Source organism: Macaca fascicularis, chromosome 14 (assembly GCF_037993035.2).
Source record: "Macaca fascicularis isolate 582-1 chromosome 14, T2T-MFA8v1.1".
Classification (NCBI taxonomy): Eukaryota; Metazoa; Chordata; class Mammalia; order Primates; family Cercopithecidae; genus Macaca; species Macaca fascicularis.
In genome coordinates, this window is record NC_088388.1 from 208,211 (window position 1) to 234,468 (window position 26,258).

At 54.4% G+C, this 26,258-nt stretch overlaps 2 protein-coding genes and 2 long non-coding RNA genes across 18 annotated transcripts; 1 reads left to right on the plus strand and 3 right to left on the minus strand.

The window, feature by feature from the left end:
* Positions 1 to 1,229: 1,229 nt before the first annotated feature.
* LOC102146935 (interferon-induced transmembrane protein 3) lies at positions 1,230 to 2,443 on the minus strand. The gene is made up of 2 exons (XM_005576719.4): positions 2,111 to 2,443; positions 1,230 to 1,544 (listed from the first exon to the last, which is right to left on the minus strand). The coding sequence occupies exons 1-2, from the start codon at positions 2,357 to 2,359 to the stop codon at positions 1,392 to 1,394; spliced, it is 402 nt and encodes a 133-aa protein (XP_005576776.1). The 5' UTR covers positions 2,360 to 2,443; the 3' UTR covers positions 1,230 to 1,391.
* A 4,755-nt stretch (positions 2,444 to 7,198) lies between these two features.
* Positions 7,199 to 24,536, plus strand: LOC107127222 (uncharacterized). 11 transcript variants are annotated; one of them, XR_006692417.3, is made up of 5 exons: positions 7,199 to 11,699; positions 11,861 to 11,968; positions 12,484 to 12,679; positions 13,515 to 14,987; positions 16,956 to 17,140. It is a non-coding gene; the product is annotated as an uncharacterized lncRNA (long non-coding RNA). The 11 variants fall into 11 exon arrangements; XR_010580699.2 differs by having other exon boundaries at positions 11,861 to 11,936; XR_012422855.1 differs by having other exon boundaries at positions 11,861 to 11,936; positions 14,120 to 14,987.
* On the minus strand, positions 12,595 to 14,295 carry LOC102115008 (interferon-induced transmembrane protein 3-like). 2 transcript variants are annotated; one of them, XM_005576720.5, is made up of 2 exons: positions 13,358 to 14,295; positions 12,595 to 12,795 (listed from the first exon to the last, which is right to left on the minus strand). In XM_005576720.5, the coding sequence occupies exons 1-2, from the start codon at positions 13,505 to 13,507 to the stop codon at positions 12,655 to 12,657; spliced, it is 291 nt and encodes a 96-aa protein (XP_005576777.2). In that variant the 5' UTR covers positions 13,508 to 14,295; the 3' UTR covers positions 12,595 to 12,654. The 2 variants fall into 2 exon arrangements, 1 of the variants encoding a protein (XP_005576777.2); XR_010580694.1 differs by lacking the exon at positions 12,595 to 12,795 and adding an exon at positions 12,811 to 13,082 and having other exon boundaries at positions 13,358 to 13,428.
* Positions 19,669 to 23,415, minus strand: LOC102147318 (uncharacterized). 4 transcript variants are annotated; one of them, XR_006692418.3, is made up of 4 exons: positions 23,187 to 23,415; positions 22,214 to 22,430; positions 20,148 to 20,754; positions 19,669 to 19,739 (listed from the first exon to the last, which is right to left on the minus strand). It is a non-coding gene; the product is annotated as an uncharacterized lncRNA (long non-coding RNA). The 4 variants fall into 4 exon arrangements; XR_012422856.1 differs by having other exon boundaries at positions 19,669 to 20,474; XR_012422857.1 differs by having other exon boundaries at positions 19,669 to 20,678.
* Positions 24,537 to 26,258: the final 1,722 nt, after the last annotated feature.

Here is a 26,258-nt window from a genome sequence, read left to right on the forward strand (position 1 = left end):
AGCGGGGCCGGAAGGCTCGGCCGGGGACGTGCCCGAGGGGGAGGAGAGGGACGCCCGTGCTCGTCAGGCGCTGCGGGTCTCGGGGTCCGCGTCCCGCGCACCCCCCGGGGTCCGGGCTGCGGGCGGAGCCTCCTCCGGGACCTGCACCTGCGCCGGCCGCCGCCAGGGGCGCCGCTGAGCTCCCGCCTCCGCCGCTTCTCCCTCCCCGCCCGGCGGGGCCGCGCGCCTCCCGCCCGGGCCCACCTCGGAGTTCGCCCCCTTTGGAACTCACGTCCGGGAGACCCCCGAGGGGAGAGGGCGCCTGGACCCCTGGGCCGAGAGCGCGGCTCCGGGTCTGGGGCGGGTGCGGGTGGGGAGGGGGAGTAGATCCAGACCTGGAGTCGGGGGCGGACGGCGGGGCGGGCGCGCGTGGCCACCCCAGCTCCCACCGCGGCTGCCCACGGGGCACCCCAGACGCCCACACCGGAGACCGAACCGGGGAAGGGAGCTGTAACCAGGTCGGGGCGGGGGAGTCTGTCCAGGGGTCAGACCCGGGTGGAGGGAACTTCCATGAGGGCAGCTCCTCTGCTCCTGTGCTGCCCCCACCGCGGGGGATCAGGGACGATGCCCGCCGGACTGGAGGCGGCAGTTGCCACGAAGCAGCACCTGGGTCACCCAGGAGGGGCTACGAGGCCCGGGGCTCCTTCAGCTGCTGCCCTGGGCACAAAGCCCCCTCGCTCCCACAGGGCCTGAGCCGCCCACATGTGCAGGACTGGCTGCTCCAGACAGCTCGGTGCTCCCTCCACCCCGAGGAAGTAAAGCCAGGTCCCCAGCACCACAGAGCAGGGCCTAGGAGCAGCTGGGGAGCCGGTGCCACCTTGCCCTTTCTTTCCTAGCCCTGCTGGGGGCTCAAGCCCTTCCCTCTGTCCTCAGCCGACAGCCTGGATTGCTTACAGGCCAAGAGAGCATCCTTGGGCCCAAGGTGTCCCCGACTCAGCACTGACGTTCCCGAAAAGAGCCCACCTTGAGTCGGAGCTGAGACTTCCAGGACACAGGAACTCCTCCCAGGGTCCTGGATCCAGCTGCTGCCCACAGCAGGAGGCCGGAAACCAGAAGGCCTGAGCACTTGCCCGGTCCCCAAGAGCTGCAGAGGCCAGAAGGCGCAGTGCAGGGGCTGACCACACTGCTAGGTCTGAGATCCACGCTCAGGACCCAGAGCAGGACCCCTCCCCAGGTGAAGTCGCAGCGGCACCAGAAACATGTACACTTTATTGAATGCAGTTGTAGAAAAGTGTGTGAGGATAAAGGGCTGATACAGGACTCGGCTCTGGGGGCAGGGCGAGGAATGGAAGGTGGAGCACGTGGGACACAGGTTATGGGCAGAGCTCCTGGCCTGAATGATGTCTCCTGACCTATTGATGGGCTTGGAAGATCAATACTGGGACGACAATGAGCAGAATGGTCATGAGGATGCCCAAAATCAGGGCCCAGATGTTCAGGCACTTGGCGGTGGAGGCATAGGCCTGGGCCCCAGTCAGGTCGCCAACCATCTTCCTGTCCCTAGACTGGAGGAGAAGAGATGGTGAGGGGAGCAGGATCCCTCCGCTGAGAGCCATGTGCTGTGGCTCCCACTACCCCCGGCTCCTCCCCACTCTGAGATCAGGGACCACCCTCTCCCCTTCCTCACTCAGGCTCAGACTCCCCAGGGGCCTCGGGGCTCATCCTCCTTCTGCCTGGGCCCCAGCACAGGCTGTTCTCCCCACCACGGGGTGAAGTCGCCTGTGAGTTCCCTTCTCACTTTCTGGGAGAGCCTGGGTGCCAGTCTGGAAGGTGAGGGTGTAATTTCTGGTATTGGGCTGTAGGGAGAATTGCTCTGGGCTAGTGGATCGCTGGGGACAAACTCTGAGCCAGCCAGCCTCCTGGAGCCTCCTCCTAGACCTGCACTGGGCGGATTCCCCAAGCCACACACACACAGATCACACAGATAAAGCTACTGACGTGGGCACACACGGGACAGAGGTGCACACAAACTCACACAGGGACACATGAGTCCCCACCCCAGGCAGCTTCTGGGCAGGTGGAGTTCCAGGCTCACCGGGACCCTCTGAGCGTTCCCTGGGGCCATACGCACCTTCACGGAGTAGGCAAATGCTATGAAGCCCAGGCAGCAGGGGTTCATGAAGAGGGTGTTGAACAGGGACCAGACAACATGGTCAGGCACGGAGGTCTCGCTGCGGATATGGATCACGGTGGACGTCGGGGGAGCAGGGTTGTGGGGCGCCCCCATCATAGCCACATCGTGCTCTTCCTTGAGCATCTCATAGTTGGGAGGCTGGCCGCTGTTGACAGGAGAGAAGAAGGTTTGGACCGTGTGGTTCATGGTGTCCTGTGAAGGCCAGCGGTGGTCGGGTTAGTGGGATCGTTCTCAGTGGGCCCTCCCTTTCCCTAGTAGTTTCGATTTCTCAACCATTTCCTTTTCCTGGCATTTGTCAAATTGGGACTTGGCAGGGGCCAGATGAGGGCGGAACAAATTCCTGAGGATCAAATTACTTTAGGACGGGGAGGAAGGAGGGGCTGAGGGCTGAGGGGCTTCCTCTCTAGAGCCCAAGTGAGCACATTTCTCATCTTGTTAGGGGTGTGGGGGTCCTGGAGACTTCCCCTACGTTGGGAGTCTCCACACCGCAGGCCAGCAGCTGCAGGACCTCACTGTCCTGGTTCAGGGCTCCTGCCAGGCTTGTGCTGGTGCCTCCACACGCCAGGTCCCACAGCAGTTCCCCCAAAGCCCTCGCCTCACTTGTCACAGGCCTCATCTGCTGAAATGCCTTGTCCTTTCCTGGGGTTGCAGTCCTGCTCCGTGCGGGTGTGGGGGCTAAAGGTCCCCGTGTCTCCTGGTGCAGGTCAGAGGCCTGGCGGCCAGTGCTGTCTGTCCCAAAGGAGCCCTCCAGGCCCAGGAACGGGGACTCTGGGGAGCACTGACGGAAGAGGGGGCTGTGGGATGCCAGTGGCAGAGGCCTGGATGGTGGAGTTAGGAGCCATGGCCCTTTACCCTGGAGGCCCACCTGGGTGAAGGCTCCCAGACCCGCTCCACGCGGCCCAGCGGCACCCACGCTGCCCAGAGCTCTGGGTGTCTGGTCCCTGGGGCGCCCTCCAGATCTCCAGGTTCTGATCATCTCTGCCTCTTCCCTGGGTCCTCACACGGGTGCCAGCTGCTTCCTGCAGTTGCCACCTGTTTTTCTCATGAACCGGTTTGTGCGTCTGAGCAGCTCCTGAGGTTACGTCCTCCCTGTGGAAACACCTTGTGTGGCCGCTGGGTTTCTTCCTGGACCCTCCTTGGCAGAGGCTACTGCGGCAAACTGAGCTGATGCTGTGCACTTGGCTGCTCAGAGGGGGCAGTGTGGGCAGGGCTGGCAGGGGAGGGGTCACAGGGGCAGGAGCGTGGCCTGCAGGCCTGTGTGCAGCGCGACCTGTTTAATTCTTGATGTGCCACATGGGCCCATTTTCCTGGGCTTATTTGCCCACCAGGCTGCAGACTCCCCAGAGGACATCGCTGCAGGTGGAACTTGCAGAGATGGGCGGCTGCTCACCCTGCTGTAGCCTTTCACCGCAGCGGGTGGTCAGGTCCACATCAGTGACCTCCGGAGCTCACATGACAGTAGCGTGCAGCCGTGTAATTGCAGAGTGATGTGTTTGAGTAATGATGACTTTGGCTCTATAGGATAAATTTTATTGATAATTTATAAGATTTAACTTTAACAATGGCTGTGATAACCAACAACTCACAGTGTGTCTTGATGTTGAACACCTTTGCTACGGGATGTTTTCCAGGCCATGCAGCAGTGATTGTATTCACATAGTATAATTTTTTTTTTTTAATTGGGTTGGAGTCTTGCTCTGTCACCCAGGCTGGAGTACAGTGGCCGGATCTCAGCTCACTGCAAGCTCCGCCTCCCTGGTTCACGCCATTCTCCTGCCTCAGCCTCCCAAGTAGCTGGGACTACAGGCGCCTGCCACCACGCCCGGCTAATTTTTTGTGTTTTTAGTGGAGAAGGGTTTTCATTGTGTTAGCCAGGATGGTCTCGAGCTCCTGACCTCATGATCCGCCCACCTCGGCCTCCCAAAGTGCTGGGATTACAGGCGTGAACTACCGCGCCCGACCCACATAGTATAATTTTTTTTTATTTTTGAGATGGAGTTTCACTCCTGTTGCCCAAGCTGGAGTGAGGTGGTGCCATCTCGGCTCACTGCAACCTCCGCCTCCTGTGTTCAAGTGATTCTCCTGCCTCAGCCTCCCGAGTAACTGGGACTACAGGCGCCCGCCACCACGGCTTATTTTTGTATTTTTGGTAGAGATGGAGTTTCACCATATTGGCCAGGCTGGTCTCGAACTCCTGACCTTGTGATCCGCCTGCCTCGACCTCCCAAAGTGCTGGGATTTCAGGCGTGAGCCACCGCGCCCGGCCACCACGTAGTAAAATATTAACATCTCATACTAAATGCCGACTTGCAGGAGTCAGTCCTCAGGCCCAGCTGCCTAAGTGCTCTTCTTTCTGTCGGACAGAGTTTGTTCTAAGGAGCCATGTCCAGGCTTCCACTCGCCTTCTATCTCGGGCCTTGTCTCCCTGCAACACAGGATGGCCTGGCTTCTGTGTCTGGCTCTGCCATGGGGACACCATGGTCTAAAGCTCCCCTCACCGAGTGGAGTTCAGTGCCGTCGAGATCCTACTTGCTCCCTCACCCACGGCTGACGCATGGAGCCCCAGGCTCTGAATTCTGCCTCCTCCATCTTCTGGTCCCCCGGGATTCTCACTGCAGCCCTGGACATGAACGGAGGGACAGGCCTTGAGAAAAAGTGGTGCGGGACCCGGTCAGGGCAGCCTGCCTGTTCCATCCGCGTGCTCTGATTCCATGCTGGGAGGAGGCATTGGTGCTGGTCCACCACCTGCTCTTACTCAGTGGGTCTGACAGGGCCCTGCTGGTGGCACACGGTTCTGCCGCAGGCTCTCGTGGTGTTCCCTGTCCATCTTTGGCAACAGAATAGAAAAGATTGCATTTGCCAGATCAGTGTCCACACCTCCCAGCCTCCAGGCCGACTTGATCTCCACCCGGCGGTCAGCTGCCACTGGGCTACACTGGGTTGGTCTGCACCAATCCCCTCCACCCGCCGGGGACCCTGGGTCCTGCGGGGCCAGACTGCTAAGAAAGGGAGGACGACCGGGCACCAGGGCCCTGCACCCACCAGGCTCCGAGGGTGCCACTTACTTCTGTCCCTTCCCAGATGAGACGTTGCTTTCGGTTGACTCTCCCAGCTGGGGCGGGAGGGGAAGCAGTGTCAGAGACTCCACCTGCCTCTCTCCCATGCAATAGCTGCTGCCCGCCAGGCCACTGACGGCACGAGGGGCTGTGCCCACCCCCATTTCTCCCAACTACACATTTTGGGAATGGGAAATGCCTGGGGGGACGGGTCCCTGGGCCAGGGCCCCACTGATCCCTTGGCTCCCCGTGTCCCTCGCGGGCCAGTGGCCAGGATGATGTTTTCTGAGTCAGGGTCCTGGCCTGTCCCCTGTGTCCAGCGTGGCCTGAGATGTCTGGGATGCCCTTTCCTCAGGGCCCGAGATCCGAGTGCACGGCCACAAGCTGCTCGGGAAGGACTGAGGGATGTGAGGATCCTGGGGCCTCCGGCCTCACTGAGAGGATGGGCCGGGGCGGAAGACGTGCTGGCGTCTGGAGGGACCAGGTCCTGAGTGGTGATGGTGTCACCTGTGGCCTGCTCTGTCGCGGGCTCCTGGGCCGGTGGGAGCTGGGAGCAGCCCTGTTGGCCTCCTCCTCTTTCCCTGTGGGGACAGCGTCTTTCCAGACATCTGGGGACTCTGCTGGCAGATGTTGTGGGGGCTGCTCTCACTTGCGTTAGGAGGGGACTACTCTCCACCTGGGATCTTTTCGTCTCCGAGCCATCAGGCCCCTCTTCCGAAGGAGGTCAGTCCCAGTCGGGGCAGGGAGGCCTCCGCGGACGGATCGTCCTGTGTGGCTGGCACACTCCCAGCTGCGACCTTGGCGCGGGGGGTGCCCTGGCCCTCCCTGGCCTGCTGGTGGGTTTCCCAGCCTCAGAGACAGCATCCTGGATTCAGGCTGAACCCCTGCCCAGGGAGGGGCCCAGGGGACACAGAAATCGGGACCCTTCGCGGGGGAAGAGGGGGTGGGAGCGGCAGAGGAGGGCAGGAAGCCTCGGTGAGGGGCGTGCCCGAGGGGGAGGAGAGGGGTTCCCGTCCTCGCCAGGTGCTGCAGGTCTCAGGGTCCGCATCCCGCCAACCCACGGTGCCCCAGGAGCTGCACACGAGCACGCGCCCGTCCGTAAGAGCTGCACAGAGGCCGGAAGGGGCACGGCAGGGACTGACCACTCTGCTTAGTCTCAGAACCACACTCTGGACCCTCAACAGGACCCTCCCCAGGTGAAGTGGCAGCAGCACTGTTGTGGGATTCAGGAGGAGGAGAGAGAGACCTCACGTTAAAACAGGAGAATCTTCTATTAAGTACACTCAGGCCCAGCAGACTCACGTACAAAGACTGAGCCCAGAACAAAGACAGCATCTGACTTTTATACTCACTTCACAGAAGGGCAGGGCTAGCTTACAGCGGTGTGAAAGCCGGGATACAGCAGCAGGACAAAGACAGGATCGCACGTGACCGCTGCCAGGCAACCCAGATGTCCGTATCTAGGCTCGTCTGGGCACGGGCTTATCCTGTAACCCTCACTGTGGTGCCCAGGCAGCTGGAGTTCAGGCCTGCTCAGGCTTCACGTGACCGTTGTTGTACTTCTTAGATAAAACAGAATACTTAAAGTCACTAGTTACAGAGAACAGGAATCTATAAACTCATTCCATAAAACTAAGGAAAATCTGTTTTTTTCTTCTCCCTGTGTTGAGGGAGTGCTGGGAGAGTCTCCAGAGCACAGCAGATAATATTATCAAGACTCTGCCGGGGTCTGGCCTGTGCCTGTGGCTGCCTCTGGGACAGGTCAGCCTAATACAGGAAAACCTATTTCTCTTTCTTTTTCATTTTATTTTTATTTAATTTCCTGCCTCATTCCCTTCCCCTCTTTGAGGCCTTTTATTATTATTATTATTATTATTTGAGACAGAGTCTCACTCCGTCCCCAGGCTGGAGGGCAGTGGCGCGATCTCGGCTCACTGCAAGCTCCGCCTCCCGGGTTCCCGCCATTCTCCTGCCTCAGCCTCCCGAGTAGCTGGGACCACAGGCGCCGCCACCGCGCCCGGCTAGTTTTTTGTATTTTTAGTAGAGACGGGGTTTCACCGTGTTAGCCAGGATGGTCTCGATCTCCTGACCTCGTGATCCGCCCTCCTTTGAGGCCTTTTATAAAGGAAGTTTACTGGAAGGCCTCAGTGTTACTTAATTCTGAATGAAGAGACAGGTTTTCTTCTTTGGGCAAAGGTTGATTTTATGCAAAGCGTTAGCTGAGGGGTAGTTTGCCTCGCTACTGTCGCCTCTGCAGTTGCTTGAATGCTGCTGACAAGGAGAGGTAAGAAACATGTTAGGCAACTTCCTAGTATGGCCAGAGCAACGCCTGTTAAAGTCTTGAACCTTCCGTAAAATGAAAACTAGCATCTCAAGAGAGAATCTGGAGGCTGCTTTTTCTAAGTGTGAACTAAAACATGGGCCGTTGATTTAATTCTTGCAGCTATTTCCATAACGGCCTTTCTATTATCATCAATATCTAGGCAGCAATTTGTCAGGTTTAACTTTCCACACACTCCTTTCTCCAGGAGGCAGCCTACTTTGGTAAACGGCGTTTCTCATTTTTGTGGTTTGCTGGCACCGCAATGTATTTGTCCACAACAACATACATGTCCACAGACATGTATTTGCTGTCTCATTAGTGATGAGTTCAACTACTGCCCGCAAGTTTATGATGCGGTTAAGCATGTCAGTAGGAGGACGGTACCTCCATGGCCTACCTTGGGCCCATAATATTGAATTATCCTTTCAGGGGCCCGATCTGTATCTTTCCAGTCTTCTATTTTTATGTCTTATGTTTACATCTCTTTTGTTCCTTTCTTTAGTTTCATCATAGACAGGATACCTTAAAGTTTCTCCTTGCTGCAGTGGGAATAAGAAGAAAGATGGTTTGATTGTTCCTTGTACACAGGCCCCTGCCCAGTTGGTGGGCAGCTACCAATAGGCCTGTGGCCTACAGATCCGACAGAAGCCAGAGGGCGTTTGCTAGGTGTTTGGTGCCTCTAGCTGATACCAGGAGCGGTTTAAAGAAGGAAAACGAGGCCAGGCACGGTGGCTCACGCCTGTAATCCCAGCACTTTGGGAGGCTGAGGCGGGCGGATCACGAGGTCAGGAGCTCGAGACCATCCTGGCTAACACGGTGAAACCCCGTCTCTACTAAAAAATGCAAAAAATTAGCCAGGTGTGGCGGCCAGCACCTGTAGTCCCAGCTACTTGGGAGGCTGAGGCAGGAGAATGGTGTCAACCTGGGAGGCGGAGGTTGCAGTGAGCCAAGGTCGCACCACTACACTCCAGCCTGGGCAACAGAGCGAGACTCCGTCTAAAAAAAAAAAAAAAAAAAAAAAAACAGAAGGAAAACGAGAAAATGGGTTGCGGTCTGGCAACCTGGTTATATCTTTACTCGGCTTATTTTTCCCTTGCCACAAAGTTTTCTTTACCGTCTTGTTGGAATATTGTCGTGGACAGACTAATTCCCCTACTGGGTTTGTGAAGGCTTTTCCTCAGCAGGCAATGCACAGCCTCCTAATGAGAGGAGTTTTTAGGAGCCGGACACCTGAGCTTGGGAGCGCTGGTTTGGGGGAGGTAAGGGTTAAGGTAAAGTTCTCTCGAAGCAATAGCTTTTTTGCCTCCCAAGGCCACTGGTTCCTCTTGTTTGTCCTCCGGTGAGGAGATACCGGAGACACCTGGGCTGCCAGCTATGTCTGCAGCCAACCGTGCAGACAGATACTGTAGTACTCCGTGGAACCCTGGATTACGGGGAAGGGTGAGCCTATGGACGCTATCCCGCAAACACCGAAATGTAGAGATGTGACTCCCTTGTGGGGACAGACGTTGGTCTGCTTTAAGAGACTTCTTCCCCTTGACCCGGTGCGAGTCTCAAACCAGGTCCCAGGTAAAAGCTTAGGATCATAGCACCCATGAGACTCGCCATTCTCTGAGTCAGACTGAATAGGTTGTCTGGCTGTACACACTAGTCCTCGGAGGGTTTTCTGTGCATTTATAGTATGTATGGCACAATAAAGTCTTTTTTTTTTTTTTTGAGATGGAATCTCGCTCTGTCGCCCAGGCTGGGGTGCAGTGGTGCGATCTCCACTCACTGCAAGCTCCGCCCCCCGGGTTCACGCCATTCTCCTGCCTCAGCCTCCCGAGTAGCTGGGACTACAGGAGCCCGCTACTGCGCCCGGCTAGTTTTTTGTATTTTTAGTAGAGACAGGGCTTCACCGTGTTAGCCAGGATGGTCTCGATCTCCTGACCTCGCGATCCGCCCCCCTTGGCCTCCCAAAGTGCTGGGATTACAGGCGTGAGCCACCGCGCCCGGCCGGGAATAAAAGTCTTAACTGCTGTGTTTCTTATCAACGTAGTATGCATGCAGTGAGGGCGTCCTTCTATGGGTCCTTTTCCTTCTAGCATAGCTTTGGGGATCAGTAAAAGCAAAGCAAGAGTACATTCTTTTTTTTTTTTTTTTTTTTGAGACGGAGTTTCGCTCTGTCATCCAGGCTGGAGTGCGATGGCGCGATCTCGGCTCACTGCAAGCTCCGCCTCCCGGGTTCCCACCATTCTCCTGCCTCAACCTCCCAAGTAGCTGGGACTACAGGCACCGGCCGCCACTCCCGGCTAATTTTTTGCATTTTTAGTAGAGACAGGGTTTCACCGTGTTAGCCAGGATGGTCTCTGTGGGGAAAAGAAAGATCAGACTGTTACTGTGTCTATATAGAAAGAAGTAGACATAAGACACTCCATTTTGTTCTGTATTTGAGATGCTGTTCATCTGTGACCCTACCCCCTACCTTGTCCTTGCAAGAGACATGGGCTGTGGTGACTCAAGGTTTAATGGCTTTTGGGCTGTGCAGGGTGTGCTTTGTTAAACAAATGCCTGAAGGCAGCTTGCTGGTTAAAAGTCATCACCATTCTCTTAATCTCAAGTTCCCAGGGACACGTACACTGCGGAAGGTCGCAGGGACCTCTGCCTAGGAAAGCTAGGTATTGTCCACGGTTTCTCCCCATGTGATAGTCTGAAATATGGCCTCGTGGGAAGGGAAAGACCCGATCGTCCCCCAGCCTGACACCCGTGAAGGGTCTGTGCTGAGGAGGACTAGTATAAGAGGAAAGAAGGCCTCTTGGCGGTTGTTGGCAGTTGAGATAGAGAAAAGCATCTGTCTCCTGCCCGTTCCTGGGCCATGGAACATCTCAGTGTAAAACCCCATTGTGTGCTCTGTTTACTGAGATAGGAGAAAACCGCCTTACGTCAAAAGGTGGGACTTGCTGGAGCAATGATCCTAAAAGGTTTATGGAGATGTTTGCATATGCATATCAAGGCACAGCATTTTCCTTTAAACCTATTCATGTCACAGAGAACTTTATTCATTTGTCTTACTGCTGACTTTCTCCCTACAATGATCCTATTATCCTGCCACTCCCTTATCTTTAAGATGGTAAAGATAATTAACAATAAATACTAAGGAACTCAGAGACCGGTGCCGGCATGGGTCCTCGGTGTGCTGAGCGCCGGTCCCCTGGGCCCACTTTTTCTTTCTCTGTACTTTGTCTCTGTGTCTCATTTCTTTTCTCAGGTCTCTCGTTCCACCTAACGAGAAATGCCCACAGGTGTGGAGGGGCAGGCCACCCCTTCAGTCTCGATCTCCTGACCTCGTGATCCGCCCGCCCAGGCCTCCCAAAGTGCTGGGATTACAGGCGTGAGCCACCGCGCCCGGCCAAGAGTACATTCTTATACCCAGCACGGACTGAAAAGGTGTTTTCCTGGAGGAGGAACCAGGAGTACGGGAGGAACATGAAAGTGGACGAGGAGTGTGACCGTTGAAGCACAGCACCACACGGAGGGGTTTAGGCCTCCGGATGACTGCGGGCAGGCCTGGATAATATCCAGCCTTCCACAAGAAGCCGGTGGAGCAGTGTTCCCCGACTCCTCCAAGGAAAGGAGACTCCCTTTCGCGGTCTGCTAAGTAACGGGTGTCTTCCCAGACACTGGCGTTACCGCTTGACCAAGGAGCCCTCACGCGGCCCTTATGCGGGCGTGATAGAGGGCTCACCTCTTGCCTTCTACGTCACTTCTCAGGATGTCCCTTCAGCACCTGACCCTAGGCCCGTCGGTTATTCCTTGGTTATGTTAGTAATGCAACAAAGAGTAATATTAAAAGCTAATGGTTAATAATGTTTATAACAATGATTGATAATTGTCCATAATCATCTTTATATGTAATTTGTATTATGACTATTCTTATTCTCTTTTCTTTATTATACGGAAACAGTCTGTGCCTTCAGTCTCTTGCCTCGACCCCGGGTACTCCTCCGCCCACGTTCCCGGCACTGACGCGAGGAGGAGCAAGGCAGCCGGGTTTAGGGTATCCACAGTCGCTAAAGTCAGTGGATCGGCATCCTGCACCCGTAGGGCAGTGGCAGCTACTGTTTAAAACAAGGAGGTCATCCAAGTGCCACAGAATCTAATTACCTGGGTAAGCACGCCGCCGGGCGATGCCGTGACCTTATGGCTTGAGTTAGAAGTTCTGTGGCCTCCCTTTCACTCGTGGACAAGCAAGAAGAAAAGCTTGGTTAGTTAGATCAGGCAGCCCTGAAGCTGGGGCCTGAGGTAAGCTTTCTTTGATTTCTTTAAAAGCTTTCTCCTGGCCGGGCGCAACGGCTCACGCCTGGAATCCCAGCACTACGGGAGGCTGAGGCGGGCGGATCACGAGGTCAGGAGATCGAGACCATCCTGGCTAACACGGTGAAACCCCGTCTCTACTAAAAAATACAAAAAACTAGCCGGGCGAGGTGGCGGCGCCTGTAGTCCCAGCTACTCGGGAGGCTGAGGCAGGACAATGGCGTGAACCCGGGAGGCGGAGCTTGCAGTGAGCCGAGATCCTGCCACTGCACTCCAGACTGGGCAACAGAGCGAGACTCCGTCTCAAAAAAAAAAAAAAGAAAGAAAGAAAGCCTTCTCCTGGTCAGCCTCCTAGAGGAGCGTCTCCTTCTTTCCTCTTTGTGGCTTCATATAATGGCTTAGGCGTGAGCAAGAAATTTGGGATTCAAACGCAGCAGAACTTTGCTGCCTCTAGGAACCCTCTTATCTCTGATGCCGGGTGGTTGCAGGAGGAAGGGAACAAACAGCTGCTTTCTGTTCACTGCTCTCCGTTCACTGCTAAGCCATCTTTCCTCTTGGCTTATATAGAAGCTTAAACACTGGACACTGTCAGGCAGATTTGAGCCTTTTTTCCTGACACTGTATCCTGCCTTCCACAGCACCAGAAACACCTGCACTTCACTGAATGCCACTGTGGAAAAGTGTGTGAGGATAATGGGCTGATACAGGACGCGGCTCCGGGGGCAGGACCAGCAGTGGATGGCGAGTACCTGGGCGCTACTACTGGCCTTGGAGATTCTTTGTCATCTGAGAAATTGCTTGGAATATTATCACAGAACTACTGGTGAAAGGATGGTGAGTGCAATTGTCACAAGGATACCCACAGTCAGGGCCCAGATGTTCAGGCACTTGGCGGTGGAGGCACAGGCCTGGGCTCCAGTCAGGTCGCCCACCGTCTTCCTGTCCCTAGACTGTGGGAGGAGACAGTGGGGGACCAGGATTCCTCAGCTGAGAGCCATGTGCTGTGGCTCCCACTACCCCCGGCTCCTCCCCACTCTGAGATCAGGGACCACCCTCTCCCCTTCCTCACTCAGGCTCAGACTCTCCAGGAGCCTCAGGCTCATCCTCCTTCTGCCTGGGCCCCAGCACAGGCTGTTCTCCCCACCACGGGGTGAAGTCGCCTGTGAGTTCCCTTCTCACTTTCTGGGAGAGCCTGGGTGCCAGTCTGGAAGGTGAGGGTGTAATTTCTGGTATTGGGCTGTAGGGAGAATTGCTCTGGGCTAGTGGATCGCTGGGGTCAAACTCTGAGCCAGCCAGCCTCCTGGAGCCTCCTCCTAGACCTGCACTGGGCGGATTCCCCAAGCCACACACACACAGATCACACAGACAAAGCTACTGACGTGGGCACACACGGGACAGAGGTGCACACAAACTCACACAGGGACACATGAGTCCCCACCCCAGGCAGCTTCTGGGCAGGTGGAGTTCCAGGCTCACCGGGACCCTCTGAGCGTTCCCTGGGGCCATACGCACCTTCACGGAGTAGGCGAATGCTATGAAGCCCAGGCAGCAGGGGTTCATGAAGAGGGTGTTGAACAGGGACCAGATGACATGGTCGGGCACGGAGGTCTCGCTGCGGATGTGGGTCACGGCTGACTTCACACCGTGCTCCTCCTTGATCATGGCTCAGGTTTCCGGGAAGCTGATGTTTTTGGTGGTGACGAAGGCTTGGGAAGTGTGGTTCCTGCTCTCTTACACGACCGTTTGTGGAGTGACGTCTGGATGCCGGGCACCGTCTCTGGCAGGTCTTAGGTCTTCTCGGGCTCCTGGACCTGCTGGACTCAGGGGTTCTGCTTTCTTAGAAGTTTGTTTCCTGCTTGGAAATTTGTGAATTGTGTGAGGTCTGAGGAGGGGGTAACAAATTTCTGAACGTGAAGTTATACATTCAGGGCGGGCGGACGCACTGTGGGATAAGGAGCCTTCTCTCCAGGACCCCGGCAGGACAGCGTCATGTGACTCCAGCTTCCTCTTGGAGGGGAGTCAGAGGCCCCTGTGAACTTTACTAGACCTGGGAGTCTCCTCACCTTACGCCAGCAGTTGCAGGACCTCACTATTGGTTCGGGGTCCCTGCCAGGCCCCCGATGGGCCTCCACACTCCAGGCCCCACAGGGGGCCCCTCAAGCCCTCACCTCTCTTGCCACAGGCCTCCTCTGCTGAAATCTTCCCTTTCTTGGGGCTGCAGTTCTGCTCTATGTGGGTTCAGAGGCCCAAGCCTCCCTGTGTCTCCTGCTGCAGATCAGAGACCCAGTGGCCATTGCTGCCTGCCCCAAGCAGCCCTCCAGGCCCAGGACCGGGGACCGCGGGGAGCACTGACGGAAGCGGAGGCAGTCTTGGATACAGGGAGGATTCCAGGACCTGTGGGGGCAGTTTCAGTGCTCAGGGCTGACACGCGTGACCCCCTCCTTCCTCCTGCCTCCTTCCGGGGCCCCTTTGCTTTATAAAACACCACAGAGGTTGAGGGGACATGAGGGGCGGGGGTTCCTGGACTCAGGGCCACACCCCGTGGGGCCTGGGCAGGGCTCTAGGGCCCCACTGGCCAAGAGCTTACTGAGTTTACAGCACTTTCCTCCTCCTGCCTCAGCGCCCCGTGGATAGGAGTGCAGTCTGAGCAGAGCAAAGTGAGGTCACTGGGTCAGCGGCTCCTGTGGCATCTGGCCAAGGACAATGTGCTGAAAAGTTTCCCTGGAAAAAATCAGAAACCAAACTGACCTCAGAAGAGGCCCCTGCGCCATCCAGGAGGAAGTGGGAGTCACGTGAGGCCTGTCTTGATTGGGGTTCCTGGAGAGGAGCCACCCTCTCCACCCGTCCCTAGGTGGGGGCTCCTGTTTCCGCTGCTCTGCTCTCTGAGGTGCCCAGGGTCCCGTCCCCTCCCCACCCTACCCTGGATCCTGTCATCTTGTCACGGCCACCAGAGACCTGCTCCCTGTGCCACCTCAGACCGGACTCTGGGGTTGCCTGCACCTCCTCTGATCCTGCACCTCTGTGCAGCCTCTGGCCTGGCTGCTGCACTCTGGGGAGCTCCCTGTGGCCACCCTTGGAACGTGGCCAGTTCCGTTCTCAAACTGCTGTGAGGACAAAGCTCATGTTGGATTTTGAAGATTTGGTGAGAAAAAAATTTCTTTGTAAAATGTCACTATTTCATCAGTAGTATATTTTGTTGATGATATGGTGAGGTAGTATTTTGGATATATTTGTTTAAGTAGATTGCTGGCCAGGCATGGTGGCTCACTCCTGTAATCCCAGCACTGGGAGGCCAAGGCAGGAGGATCGCTTGAGGCCAGTGGTTGAGGCTGCCATGAGCTGTGATGGTGCCACTGCACTCCAGCGTGGATGACAGAGATCCTGCCTCTAAAACAAGTAATTAAAATTAAATCAGTACATATTTTTTTTTTGAGACGGAGTCTCGCTCTGTCACCCGGGCTGGAGTGCAGTGGCGTGATCTCGGCTCACTGCAACCTCTGCCCTCTGGGTTCACACCATTCTCCTGCCTCAGCCTCCCAAGTAACTGGGACTACAGGCGCCCACCACCACGCCTGGCTAATTTTCTGTATTTTTAGTAGAGACGAGGTTTTACTGTGTTAGCCAGGATGGTCTCGATCTCCTGACCTCGTGATCCACCCACCTCGGCCTCCCAAAGTGCTGGGATTACAGGCGTGAGCCAGCATGCCTGGCCTATCTTCTTTTTTTTTTTTTTTTTTTTTTGAGACGGAGTCTCGCTCTGTCACCCAGGCTGGAGTGCAGTGGCCGGATCTCAGCTCACTGCAAGCTCCGCCTCCCGGGTTCACGCCATTCTCCTGCCTCAGCCTCCAGAGTAGCTGGGACTACAGGCGCCTGCCACCTCTCCCGGCTAAGTTTTTGTATTTTTAGTAGAGACGGGGTTTCACTGTGTTAGCCAGGATGGTCTCGATCTCCTGACCTCGTGATCCGCCCGTCTCGGCCTCCCAAAGTGCTGGGATTACAGGCTTGAGCCACCGCGCCCGGCCTATCTTCTTCCTTTCTAAGTAAGTGAAGGAAATAATGTATACAGTGGTCCATTTCCAAGACAAAGTGCCTTACATCAGCTTAGGTCAGCAAACCACAGAAGAAACAGGATATACTAGGCCCCTGCTTGGATAGCTGATGCCTTCTTGTCAGTCTCCCTGTCCCTCCCCTTCTCCCTCCACTTAGTTGCCCTCAGGCAAATCAAGGAAGTTTAGTCTGAGATGAAAGTTTACTAGCTTGCAAAATAGCTCGGTTCATCCGTCCGTATCCGCCTGCCCAGCTGCTTAGGTCATAAGTCAAATAAATACACAAGGAGCCCCTGAGCTGACTGGGATTGCAATGCATTGTGGGCCGCAACAAAATGCAGCAGGACAACCCTAAAGCAAACACCTAAAGCCCCTGCCCAACAACCAATAGGAAGGCAGTGACCTCACAGTGCTCGGCCTATGAGGAGCTGGGGGAGGGGCCTGCACACTGGGGATAAATGGCTTGTTCTGTACTGTGTGGGCCCATCAGATGCCTGATCTCAAAAGACCATCATTAAAAGTCTCACTTTTGGCCGGGCGCGGTGGCTCACGCCTGTCATCCTAGCACTTTGGGAGGCCGAGACGGGCGGATCACGAGGTCAGGAGATCGAGACCATCCTGGCTAACACGGTGAAACCCCGTCTCTACTAAAAATACAAAAAACTAGCCGGGCGAGGTGGCGGGCACCTGTAGTCCCGGCTACTCGGGAGGCTGAGGCAGGAGAATGACGTAGACCCGGGAGGCAGAGCTTGCAGTGAGCCGAGATCCGGCCACTGCACTCCAGCCTGGGCGACAGAGCGAGACTCTGTCTCAAAAAAAAAAAAAAAAAAAGTCTCACTTTTGCTGTTTTCCAGGTTTCTAAGTCCATTCTTGGGGTTTGGACAAGTGAGTTTGTTTCTCACAGTCAGGCTCCAGAATTTTGTGACTCAGAATTTTAAGAAAAAAGCAAGTCTCCATGGGGTCTCTTCGTGGCCAAAAAATGGAGGAAGGAATAGAGGTTTGTTTTGTTTTGTTTTGTGGGTTTTGTTTCTTTGTTTGAAACAGGGTCTCACTTTGTCACCCAGGCTGAAGTGCAGTGGCACCATCACAGATCACTGCAGCCTCCACCTCCTGGGCTCAAGCGATCCTCCTGCCCCAGCCTCCCAAGTAGCTAGAACTCCCAAGTAACACACCAGCATGCCCAGCTAATGCTTAAATTAGAGTTTTAATTCACAGATAAATAAAGGTTATTTGTATCAGGAGAACCCGCTCCCAGTGGTTATGTGGGTTCTTTTCTATTTCCTAAGTGTCTCGGCTGGTTTGAGAAATAAAGGGAAAGAGCATAAGAGAGAGGAATTTAAAGCTGGGTGTCCAGGGCAGACACCACCTGTCGGCAGGATCCCTGATGTTCCCGAGCCATAAAACCAGCAAGTTTTTATTAGGGATTTTCAAAAGGGGAGGGAGTGCACGAATAGGGTGTGGGTCACAGAGATCACGTACTTCACAAGGTAATAAAATATCACAAAGCAAGTGGAGGCAGGGCAAGATAATAGGACCACAGGATAGGGCAAAATTAAAATTGCTAATGAAGTTTCCGGCAGGCATTGTCATTGATAACATCTTATCAGGAGACAGGGTTTGAGAGCAGACAACCTGTCTGACAAAATGTATTAGGCAGGAATTTCCTCGTCCTAATAAGCCTGGGAGTGCTACAGGAGGCCGGGGCTTATTTCATCCCTTCAGCTTCAACCGTAAAAGATGGCGCGGCTCGCTCGCTTCCGAGGGGGCAGTTTATAGACCTGCCCTCAGGGGCGCATTCTCTTTCTCAGGGATGTTCCTTGCTGAGAAAAAGAATCAGCAACATTTCTCCTATTTGCTTTTGAAAGAGGAGAAATGTGACTGTTCCATCCAGCTCACCAGTGGCCAGAAGTCTTTATCTCTGGTGTTCCGTGAAGATTGCTGTTATCCTGTTCTTTTTTCAAGATGTCCAGATTTCATATAGTTCAAACACACAGGCTCTGCAAACAATTTGTGCAGTTAACGCAATCATCACAAGCCCCTTCCTCCAGCCTCCGTTCGAACAGCCCCGTGAGGGGTGCCCTGACCTTCTTGCTCTAATGCATCTGCAGCTCCCCAGGGCAGCGACTCCCCCTCCCTGCCTCCCAAGGGCAGCCCCACCCTCTTCACAGGCACGCACCCCACAGCAGTGCCTCGAGGTGCACCGGGAGGCCCATCAGTGCTGTTCCCCAAGCCTCCGGCTTTCTTCCTGGAATCTTTCTTCCTCACCCCCTCACAGCTCAGCATGAACTTGTCACTTGAGGTGGCCAGTGCGATGTTGTGGGCATGAGAGGTGGCACCAAGAGATCAGGCATGACTCCACCTCCCATTCCCACCTCAGAGGCCTGGCAGCACACGCTGGGGGCTCCCCAACCTGGGTGGCTGGGCAAGGACGATGCACAGACCACAGACCCCACACCTGCCACCGGCCCACACTGGAGGGAGTCAGCGGCTGAGGGTGGGGCTGTTCGTTACCACTGCACAGCCTGGCTCATCCTGGCTGACTCGGGGCAGTGCTGCCCGGGCCAGGCAGAGCAGGGAGGATGTGGTGGGGGCAGCGACCCCTGGAGTGTTTGGAAGGAGAGCAAGAACCTAATCAATGTGAGTCCTGGACTTTGAGGCTGGGCAGCGAATGTTCTGTGGGTGCTGCCTGAGGCCAGATGCGGGTTTTGGCATCATGAGTTCAGGAGAGAACCAGTTGGTGGGTGAGCAGGAGCGAAAGGAAACCAGGAAAACCCAGGGGGGCTTTGTGGGTTAAAAGAGGCCACTGCCTTTCCGTCCTGACCATAGAAGGGAAGATTGCAGAGACCCCTGAGTGAAAACGTCAGCGTTTGCCGCTGGGGTGGAATCAGGAGCCCGCACCGCTCCGGCTGCTGGAAACTCCAAGGAGCTCGCAGCGTCTCCAGGTAGGGTCCGGCCAAAGGAATGGCCCAGGAAAGCCCTTTTATTGCACCAAATGCTCCAGGAAAAAGAGACTAAGGGTGTGACTCAGGCTCTTCAGCCTGACCTGATGCCACATTTTTTGCGGAGAGATTTTAGAGGGAGGGGGGCAGTGGGGGCTGAGGACGACCAAGGAAAGAAACGCAGCCCAGCCAAGGCAGGCAGGAGGAGCGGGTGTGACTCGGCACAGGGACCTGACCAAATCAGACGGAAGTTTAGAGAGCTGATTTACGCCGGGTGCCATAGCTCATGCCTGTAATCCCAGCACTTTGGGAAGCTGAGGCGGGCGGATCACTTGAGCCCAGGGGTTCATGACCAGCCTGGACAACATGGTGAGACCCTGTCTCTACAAAAAGTATGAAAACATAGCCAGTGGTGGTGGTGCATGCCTGCGGTCCCACCCACAGGGAGACTGGAGTTGGGAGGATCGCTTGAGCCCAGGAGGTTGAGGCTGCACTGAGTGGCGATCAGTCACGTCCAGCCTGGGCAGGACCCTGCGGTCAGGCCTCTGAGCCCAAGCCTGGACTGTACATCCAGATGGCCTGAGGCAACTGAAGAACCACAGAAGAAGTGAAAATGGTCGGTTCCTGCCTTAACTGATGACACTACCTTGTGACATTCCTTCTCCTGGACAGTGAGTCTCAGAAGCTCCCCACCGAGCACCTTGTGACCCCCGCCCCTGCCCGCCGGAGAACAACGCCCTTTGACTGTAATCTTCCATGACCCACCCGAATCCTATAAAACTGCCCCACCCCGTCTCCCTTTGCTGACTCATTTTTCGAACTCAGCCCGCCTGCACGCAGGTGATTAAAAAGCTTTATTGATCACACAAAGCCTGGTTGGTGGTCTCTTCACAAGGACGCCTGCGACACCTGCCTCAAAAAAAAGAAAAAGAAAAAGAAAAAGAAAGTTGATCAAAGATTTGAAAGAGTTGCACTGTCCTAAAAACACAGGCTGGATCCAAAGACTGTGACAGCCTGAGACTCAAAGTAGCCCTTGGGCTCCCCACGTCTCTACAGGCAAGAAGGGAGCTGAGGAAGCCACTTGGCTCTCCAGCACCCACGCTGGTGGGGCCACAGAGGACCGTGGGGATGGGAGGTGTCCCCTCCACCGACCACAGCCCACATCTCTTCCAGGAAATTGCTCCCCGGGGTTGGGGTCCTCCCCCAGCCACCCGATGGGACTTTGGAGCCACTGCAGAGCCTGGCTGCTGGGGTCTGCCTTCTTCCCCTTCCAAACCAGACCCTGGAAGCCCCTGTCCCTGCTCCTCGGTTGAATACCAGGGGCGTGGGCAGCAAACGCTTCATCTTTTTAACTCAGAGCCCTCCAGCTTGGGATGGATGCGGCAACTTGTGTACGTTTGACCTTCACGTAGCTGGAGGATGCCGGGATGGTTGCCTTGGAGGAAGCAGGTGTGCTTTGCTTGCAGGAAGGGCAGGCTTCCAAGTACCTCGCAGGTGCCTGGATGTGGTGTGCCTCAGTGCTGTTCACTAGATAGCTTCGGCTCCCCTCTGGGCAGACAGCAGGGCTGAGTCTTCCCGTGGAGCTCCTTCTTTCGCCTCAGTGGCCATGGAGACGCCTGTCGAGGTGCGACTTCATCTGGGCGTCTGCATGAGGGTGGGGAGCAGAGTCCTTGGTGGGGTGGAGCGTGCACGGGATGTCATTATGTGGGGCCATTTGTTATGCAGCCTAACGCAGCCTGTCCTGGCTGACGTGGACGGCCATTGCAGCGGTCATCTGCGGGTCCTCAGCTTAGTCTCACCCTCACTGGAGATCTTAGCCTTGGCCTCGCAGGCTCTCCAGATCTTTTCCTGGCAGAATTTTGGTGATTTCAGAAATATTATTACTGCTGACCCCACTTCTTCCAGCATTTCTATTTGTGATTGCCTGGTGTATATAAAATCCATGTTAATGGGGGCATATACTTTTAACGTTTCCCTATTGTGAAATTTAATAAATTTAGCCGGGCACGGTGGCTCAAGCCTGTAATCCCAGCACTTTGGGAGGCTGAGACGGGCAGATCACAAGGTCAGGAGATCGAGACCATCCTGGCTAACACGGTGAAACCCCGTCTCTACTAAAAAATACAAAAAACTATGGCCGGGCGCGGTGGCTCAAGCCTGTAATCCCAGCACTTTGGGAGGCCGAGACGGGCGGATCACGAGGTCGGGAGATCGAGACCATCCTGGCTAACACGGTGAAACCCCATCTCTACTAAAAAAATACAAAAAACTAGCCGGGCGAGGTGGCGACGCCTGTAGTCCCAGCTACTCGGGAGGCTGAGGCAGGAGAATGGCGGGAACCCGGGAGGCGGAGCTTGCAGTGAGCTGAGATCCGGCCACTGCACTCCAGCCTGGGCGACAGAGCCAGACTCAGTCTCAAAAAAAAAAATAAATAAATAAATAAATAAATTTACAGCAAAATGTATAAAACATAAAAGTAAAAAACTACCACCCTAGTCAAAATGGTGCATTGCCCATCCCCCAGAAGGTGCCTGCCTGTCCCTGCCCAGTCACGACCCCTCCCATCCCAAGAAGACCACCACTCCGGACTTCTATGGTGAACACATTCTTGCTTTTTTGTTTTGTTTTGTTTTGAGATGGAGTCTCTGGCTCTGTCGCCCAGGCTGGAGTGAGTGGCACAATCTCGGCTCACTGCAAGCTCCGCCTCCCGGGTTCACGCCATTCTCCTGCCTCAGCCTCCGGAGTAGCTGGGACTACAGGCGCCTGCCACCTCGCCCGGCTAGTTTTTTTGTATTTTTTAGTAGAGATGGGGTTTCACCGTGTTAGCCAGGATGGTCTCAATCTCCTGACCTCGTGATCCGCCCGTCTCGGCCTCCCAAAGTGCTGGGATGACAGGCTTGAGCCACCGCGCCCGGCCCACATTCTTGCTTTTGTCAGGATTTTAACATCCACGTGGGGGTTAAACCAAACCAAATCCAGTGTCGGCTAAACCCAAACACGATGAGTTAGAGCTTCCAGCATCTACGTTCTTGGAACTCTGCTGATTAGGGTTTTCTGTGGAGGCCTCATTACGTAGGGACGACTGCTTAAATCATTCCCCTAGGGACTGACTCTGTCCAGTCCCTCTCCCCTCCCCACGGGCTGAGGGTGGGGCTGAAAGTTCCATCCCCCGAATCACCTGGCAGCCAGAGCCCCTTCCCAAACCCTCTTCTTCAGTGTAAACCCAGGTGTGGTTGAGGGAGGCTCTGCCTTTACTCCCCATCGCCTCGGAGTCACAAGAGTGTTAGGGGCTCTGCAGAACCAGGACTGAAGAACCAAACCGGTTCTTCTTATTGCATCACCGTATCCATTTCTCATTCCTTGGAAAAAATCCTCATGTTTACCTTTTGTTTCCAAAAACATAGCGAGCACAGCTGGTTTATCGTCTGGGAATTCCAGCACCCGGAGTTCCTGCTGCCAGTGGCTCCTGCTGACCCTCACCCTCGCTGTCTTCTCCCTCCATGTTGCCTGTTTATGTTTCATGGCTGGACACGGAGCTGCTTTCAGGCCTGGGGTGTTGTCTCTGTTGGGGGAGGATTGCGTGTCGATTCCGTCAGGCACCTAGAATCAGCCAAATTCAGTTTCAAAGAACTTTTCTGTATTTCTGGGTCTTTTCTTAAAATGCATCTCTAATTAACTCTCTGTCTTTTAACTCATATTTGTTATAATAATTCTTCGACAAGGACATATTTCTGCCACAGTTTTTATATTTTCTATTTGCCCTACTTTTGGAGGTTTTTTCTTTTGGTGATTTTCATGAGAGATTTTTTCTTTTATAACTTTTCTAAAAATTTATATTGATTCATTCAACAAATACACACACACACGTATATATATACACACACATACACACACACACATTTTTTTTTTTTTTTTTTTTGAGACGGAGTCTTGCTCTGCCGCCCAGGCTGGAGTGCAGTGGCCGGATCTCAGCTCACTGCAAGCTCCGCCTCCTGGGTTCACGCCATTCTCCTGCCTCAGCCTCCCGAGTAGCTGGGACTACAGGCGCCCGCCACCGCGCCCGGCTAGTTTTTTGTATTTTTTTAGTAGAGATGGGGTTTCACCGTGTTAGCCAGGATGGTCTCGATCTCCCGACCTCGTGATCCGCCCGTCTCGGCCTCCCAAAGTGCTGGGATTACAGGCTTGAGCCACCGCGCCCGGCCCACACACACATTTTTTTAAGATGGAGTTTTGCTGTTGCCGAGGCTGGTCTCAAACTCCCGGCCTTGGAGTCTTCATGTTGTCTAGGCTGGAGGCTGGTCTCAAACTCCCGGCCTCAGGCTCTCCTCCCACCAGGCGTGGTGCAATGAAACTTACCGAGTGCCTCCTGCTTGCTGCTGGGGATCCACATGTGACCTTGGCGTGCTGAGTACTTGGGTCTGGGGCCATTAAGGGCCTCACAAGCAAAGCGTCTCTGACCTTCTCCTTCCCTTCTATTTCCTGCCCCATTTTCTCCCCCGTGTGAATCACGGAAACCAGAATTCCTTTTCCCCATGGTGAGTCATAGAAAATAGAACTCGTCTCTCCCAAAGCAGGCCGTAGAACCTAGAAGGTCACTCTGTCCCTCTTCCCTTGGAGGCCTTCCTTCCCAGGGTCCTGCCCCCACGCATGGGAGGGAGGAAGGAGCTTTGCAGCGGGTGCCGAGAAGGCTCCAGGCAGCCTCGCTGGGTCTGTCCCCTCAGCCTTCCCGCTGGATTGTTCCCATTTCTACACAGCTGCCCATGCTTCATCTAATCGAAGCATAAAAAGGTTTTCCTGGGTCTCTGGGTCTTCTGTGTCACATAAAACTTTGGCTCCATAAATGTGTTCTTTTCTCTTGTTAGCTGTGTGTGGTTATAAGAGAGTCGCTGTGACCCTGTGAGGGGTGAAGAGAGGCCTCACAGCTCTCTCTGCTCCTGCGGTGCCAAGAATTGCTGCACATGATGAAACAAACCACAACACCCTAAAATACCGGGCGTTGTTGAGGTGACGAAACTTAAAACACAGGGCGATGCTCGGCCCCTCTCTGCTTGCCTGGTGGCAGGACAGCGAGGTACAAAGACTGAGGTCTTCCTGGCCTCCTCTCTGCCTTTCACACCTGAAGACACTTGCACATCCCCTCAGAGACAGGGAGAATCCCGGCCCTTCCTGCAAATGTTCCTCCCCACATTTTCCTGCCTTTGTCTTTTCCCATAGGATTTATGACTCATGTTAAAATACTATTGAAGTAAGGCTCCAAAGCCACTGCAGAGAGAGAGAAATACTTTTAACCTGAGGCCTCTCCCGCGAGGCAGGCATCCGTAAACCGCTGTTGCTTTTTCTCGTGTTAATCTCACTTTTATTTTCAGGAGACTGTCTCAACTAAGAACCTGCGAAGGAAAGAAAGACGTTCTCTTCTCCCCCACGGCAGTGGGCACGCAGCGTGGCCGAGCGAGCTCCTGTGATGGTGGCCTTAAGCCCCACACTGTTCAGCTGCCCGTGTTCACGTCCTGGACTTGCCCGTGTTCACACCTGGATCTCCCGGCACCCTTTGGCAAACTTCCCACATCCCTTGGTTCTCTCACTCCCTTCCTGATGGCATTATCTAGATCGTCAGGCTTTGCACAACTGTATTTCCCTCATCTTTGCCCTTTGCGTTACCTTTTTATTGGCAGTGATTTGTTGCTAATAACAGATTTCACAAACCCATTGTGTCCCCAGACTTCTCCTGTGGCCTGCAGCACTTCCTGGATTTCTGTTTTTTCTATTTTTTTGTTTTTTGACTTCCTTCTTCAAGAATATTTTCAGTGTAGACGTGAGGGAGGGACACATTCTGAGGCTTTCTGGAAATAGCTTTATTATGCTCTGAGCTTTGAATAACAATTTGGCTGCATATAAAATTCTAGGGTTTTTTCTTTGAATTCTGTAAAATATCACCCTATAATCTCCTTATTTGTGTTAAAATATAAACAAGGCCGGGCGCAGTGGCTCACGCCTGTAATCCCAGCACTTTGGGAGGCCGAGGCGGGCGGATCACAAGGTCAGGAGATCGAGACCACGGTGAAACCCCATCTCTACTAAAAATACAAAAAATTAGCCGGGCGCGGTGGCGGGTGCCTGTAGTCCCAGCTACTCAGGAGGCTGAGGCAGGAGAATGGCGGGAACCCGGGAGGTGGAGCTTGCAGTGAGCCGAGATCGCGCCACTGCACTCCAGCCTGGGCGACAGAGCGAGACTCCATCTCAAAAAAAAAAAAAAATATATATATATATATATAAACAAAAGCACAGGAAAAATTTTTTAAGTTTATTTGTACGAGCAGCAATTCATGAACTGGGCAGCGCTAAACTGCAAGCAGCTCAGGGCTCCATCAAAGGGAACTTTACAAGGGGTGTCCGGAAGGTAAATCCTTCATTGGCAAAGTTGGAGCCATGGCCTCGAAGTCCCTTCTTCGAGGTTAGTTGACTGATGAAGCTTAAGTTGTGTTTTCCTAGGATATGACCTTTCAAACTCAGCTGGGTTTCAGGGCACTGGGGCCTCCTCAGTCTGATGGCATCCCGATGGAGTCTTCTAAAAACTCCCCCATCAGCCATCCTCTCATTTATCGGAGATTGACCAAAAGTCAGACGCAGGCACCCTCTGTCACCGTCATGGCTGGTTTGTCTGTTTCCACATGGAATTTGCAAGTCACAATGTCAGGCTCATTGGAAAAATTTTTCTTCTCCCTTTTTGGTTGTTCTAATCACAGGAAGACCATCTGGTGTACCATGGATGGCTTTGAACGTGCATTTAAGATTCCTGAGATGTCCTGGAACAATGTACTGGAAAAAAAAAAAAAAGAGGCCAGACGCAGTGGCTCACGCCTGTAATCCCAGCACTTTGGGAGGCCGAGGCGGGTGGATCACGAGGTCAGGAGTTTGAGACCAGCCTAACCAAAATGGTGAAATCCCGTCTCTACTAAAAATACAAAAATTAGCTGGGCGTGGTGGCACATGCCTGTAATCCCAGCTACTTGGGAGACTGAGCCGGGAGAATTGCTTGAACCTGGGAGGTGGAGGTTGCAGTGAGCCAAGATCCCGCCGTTGCACTCCAGCCTGGGTGACAGAGTAAGACTCCATCTCAAAAAACAAAGAAAGAAAAAAAAATAAGACCCCTGAGAGAATACGGTTCCGCAGGGACATCACAATGAGGCGTCAGGAGAATGATCTCAAGAGACTAGGACGCTCCTTAGCCAAGCTTCCCAGAAACCAAACCGGTTAAAATAAACAAAAGGAAAACAATGGCTAATGGTTTCCACAAACTAAAAACGATGTCCCTGAGTCCAGAAAGCAGTTAGTTGAGATTTCTAGATCTGAGCTGAAAGCCTGTTTCTGTGGGTTGATAGCATCAGGCATCTTGGTAAACTCTGAGTCACACGCAGCAGCGGCCGGAGG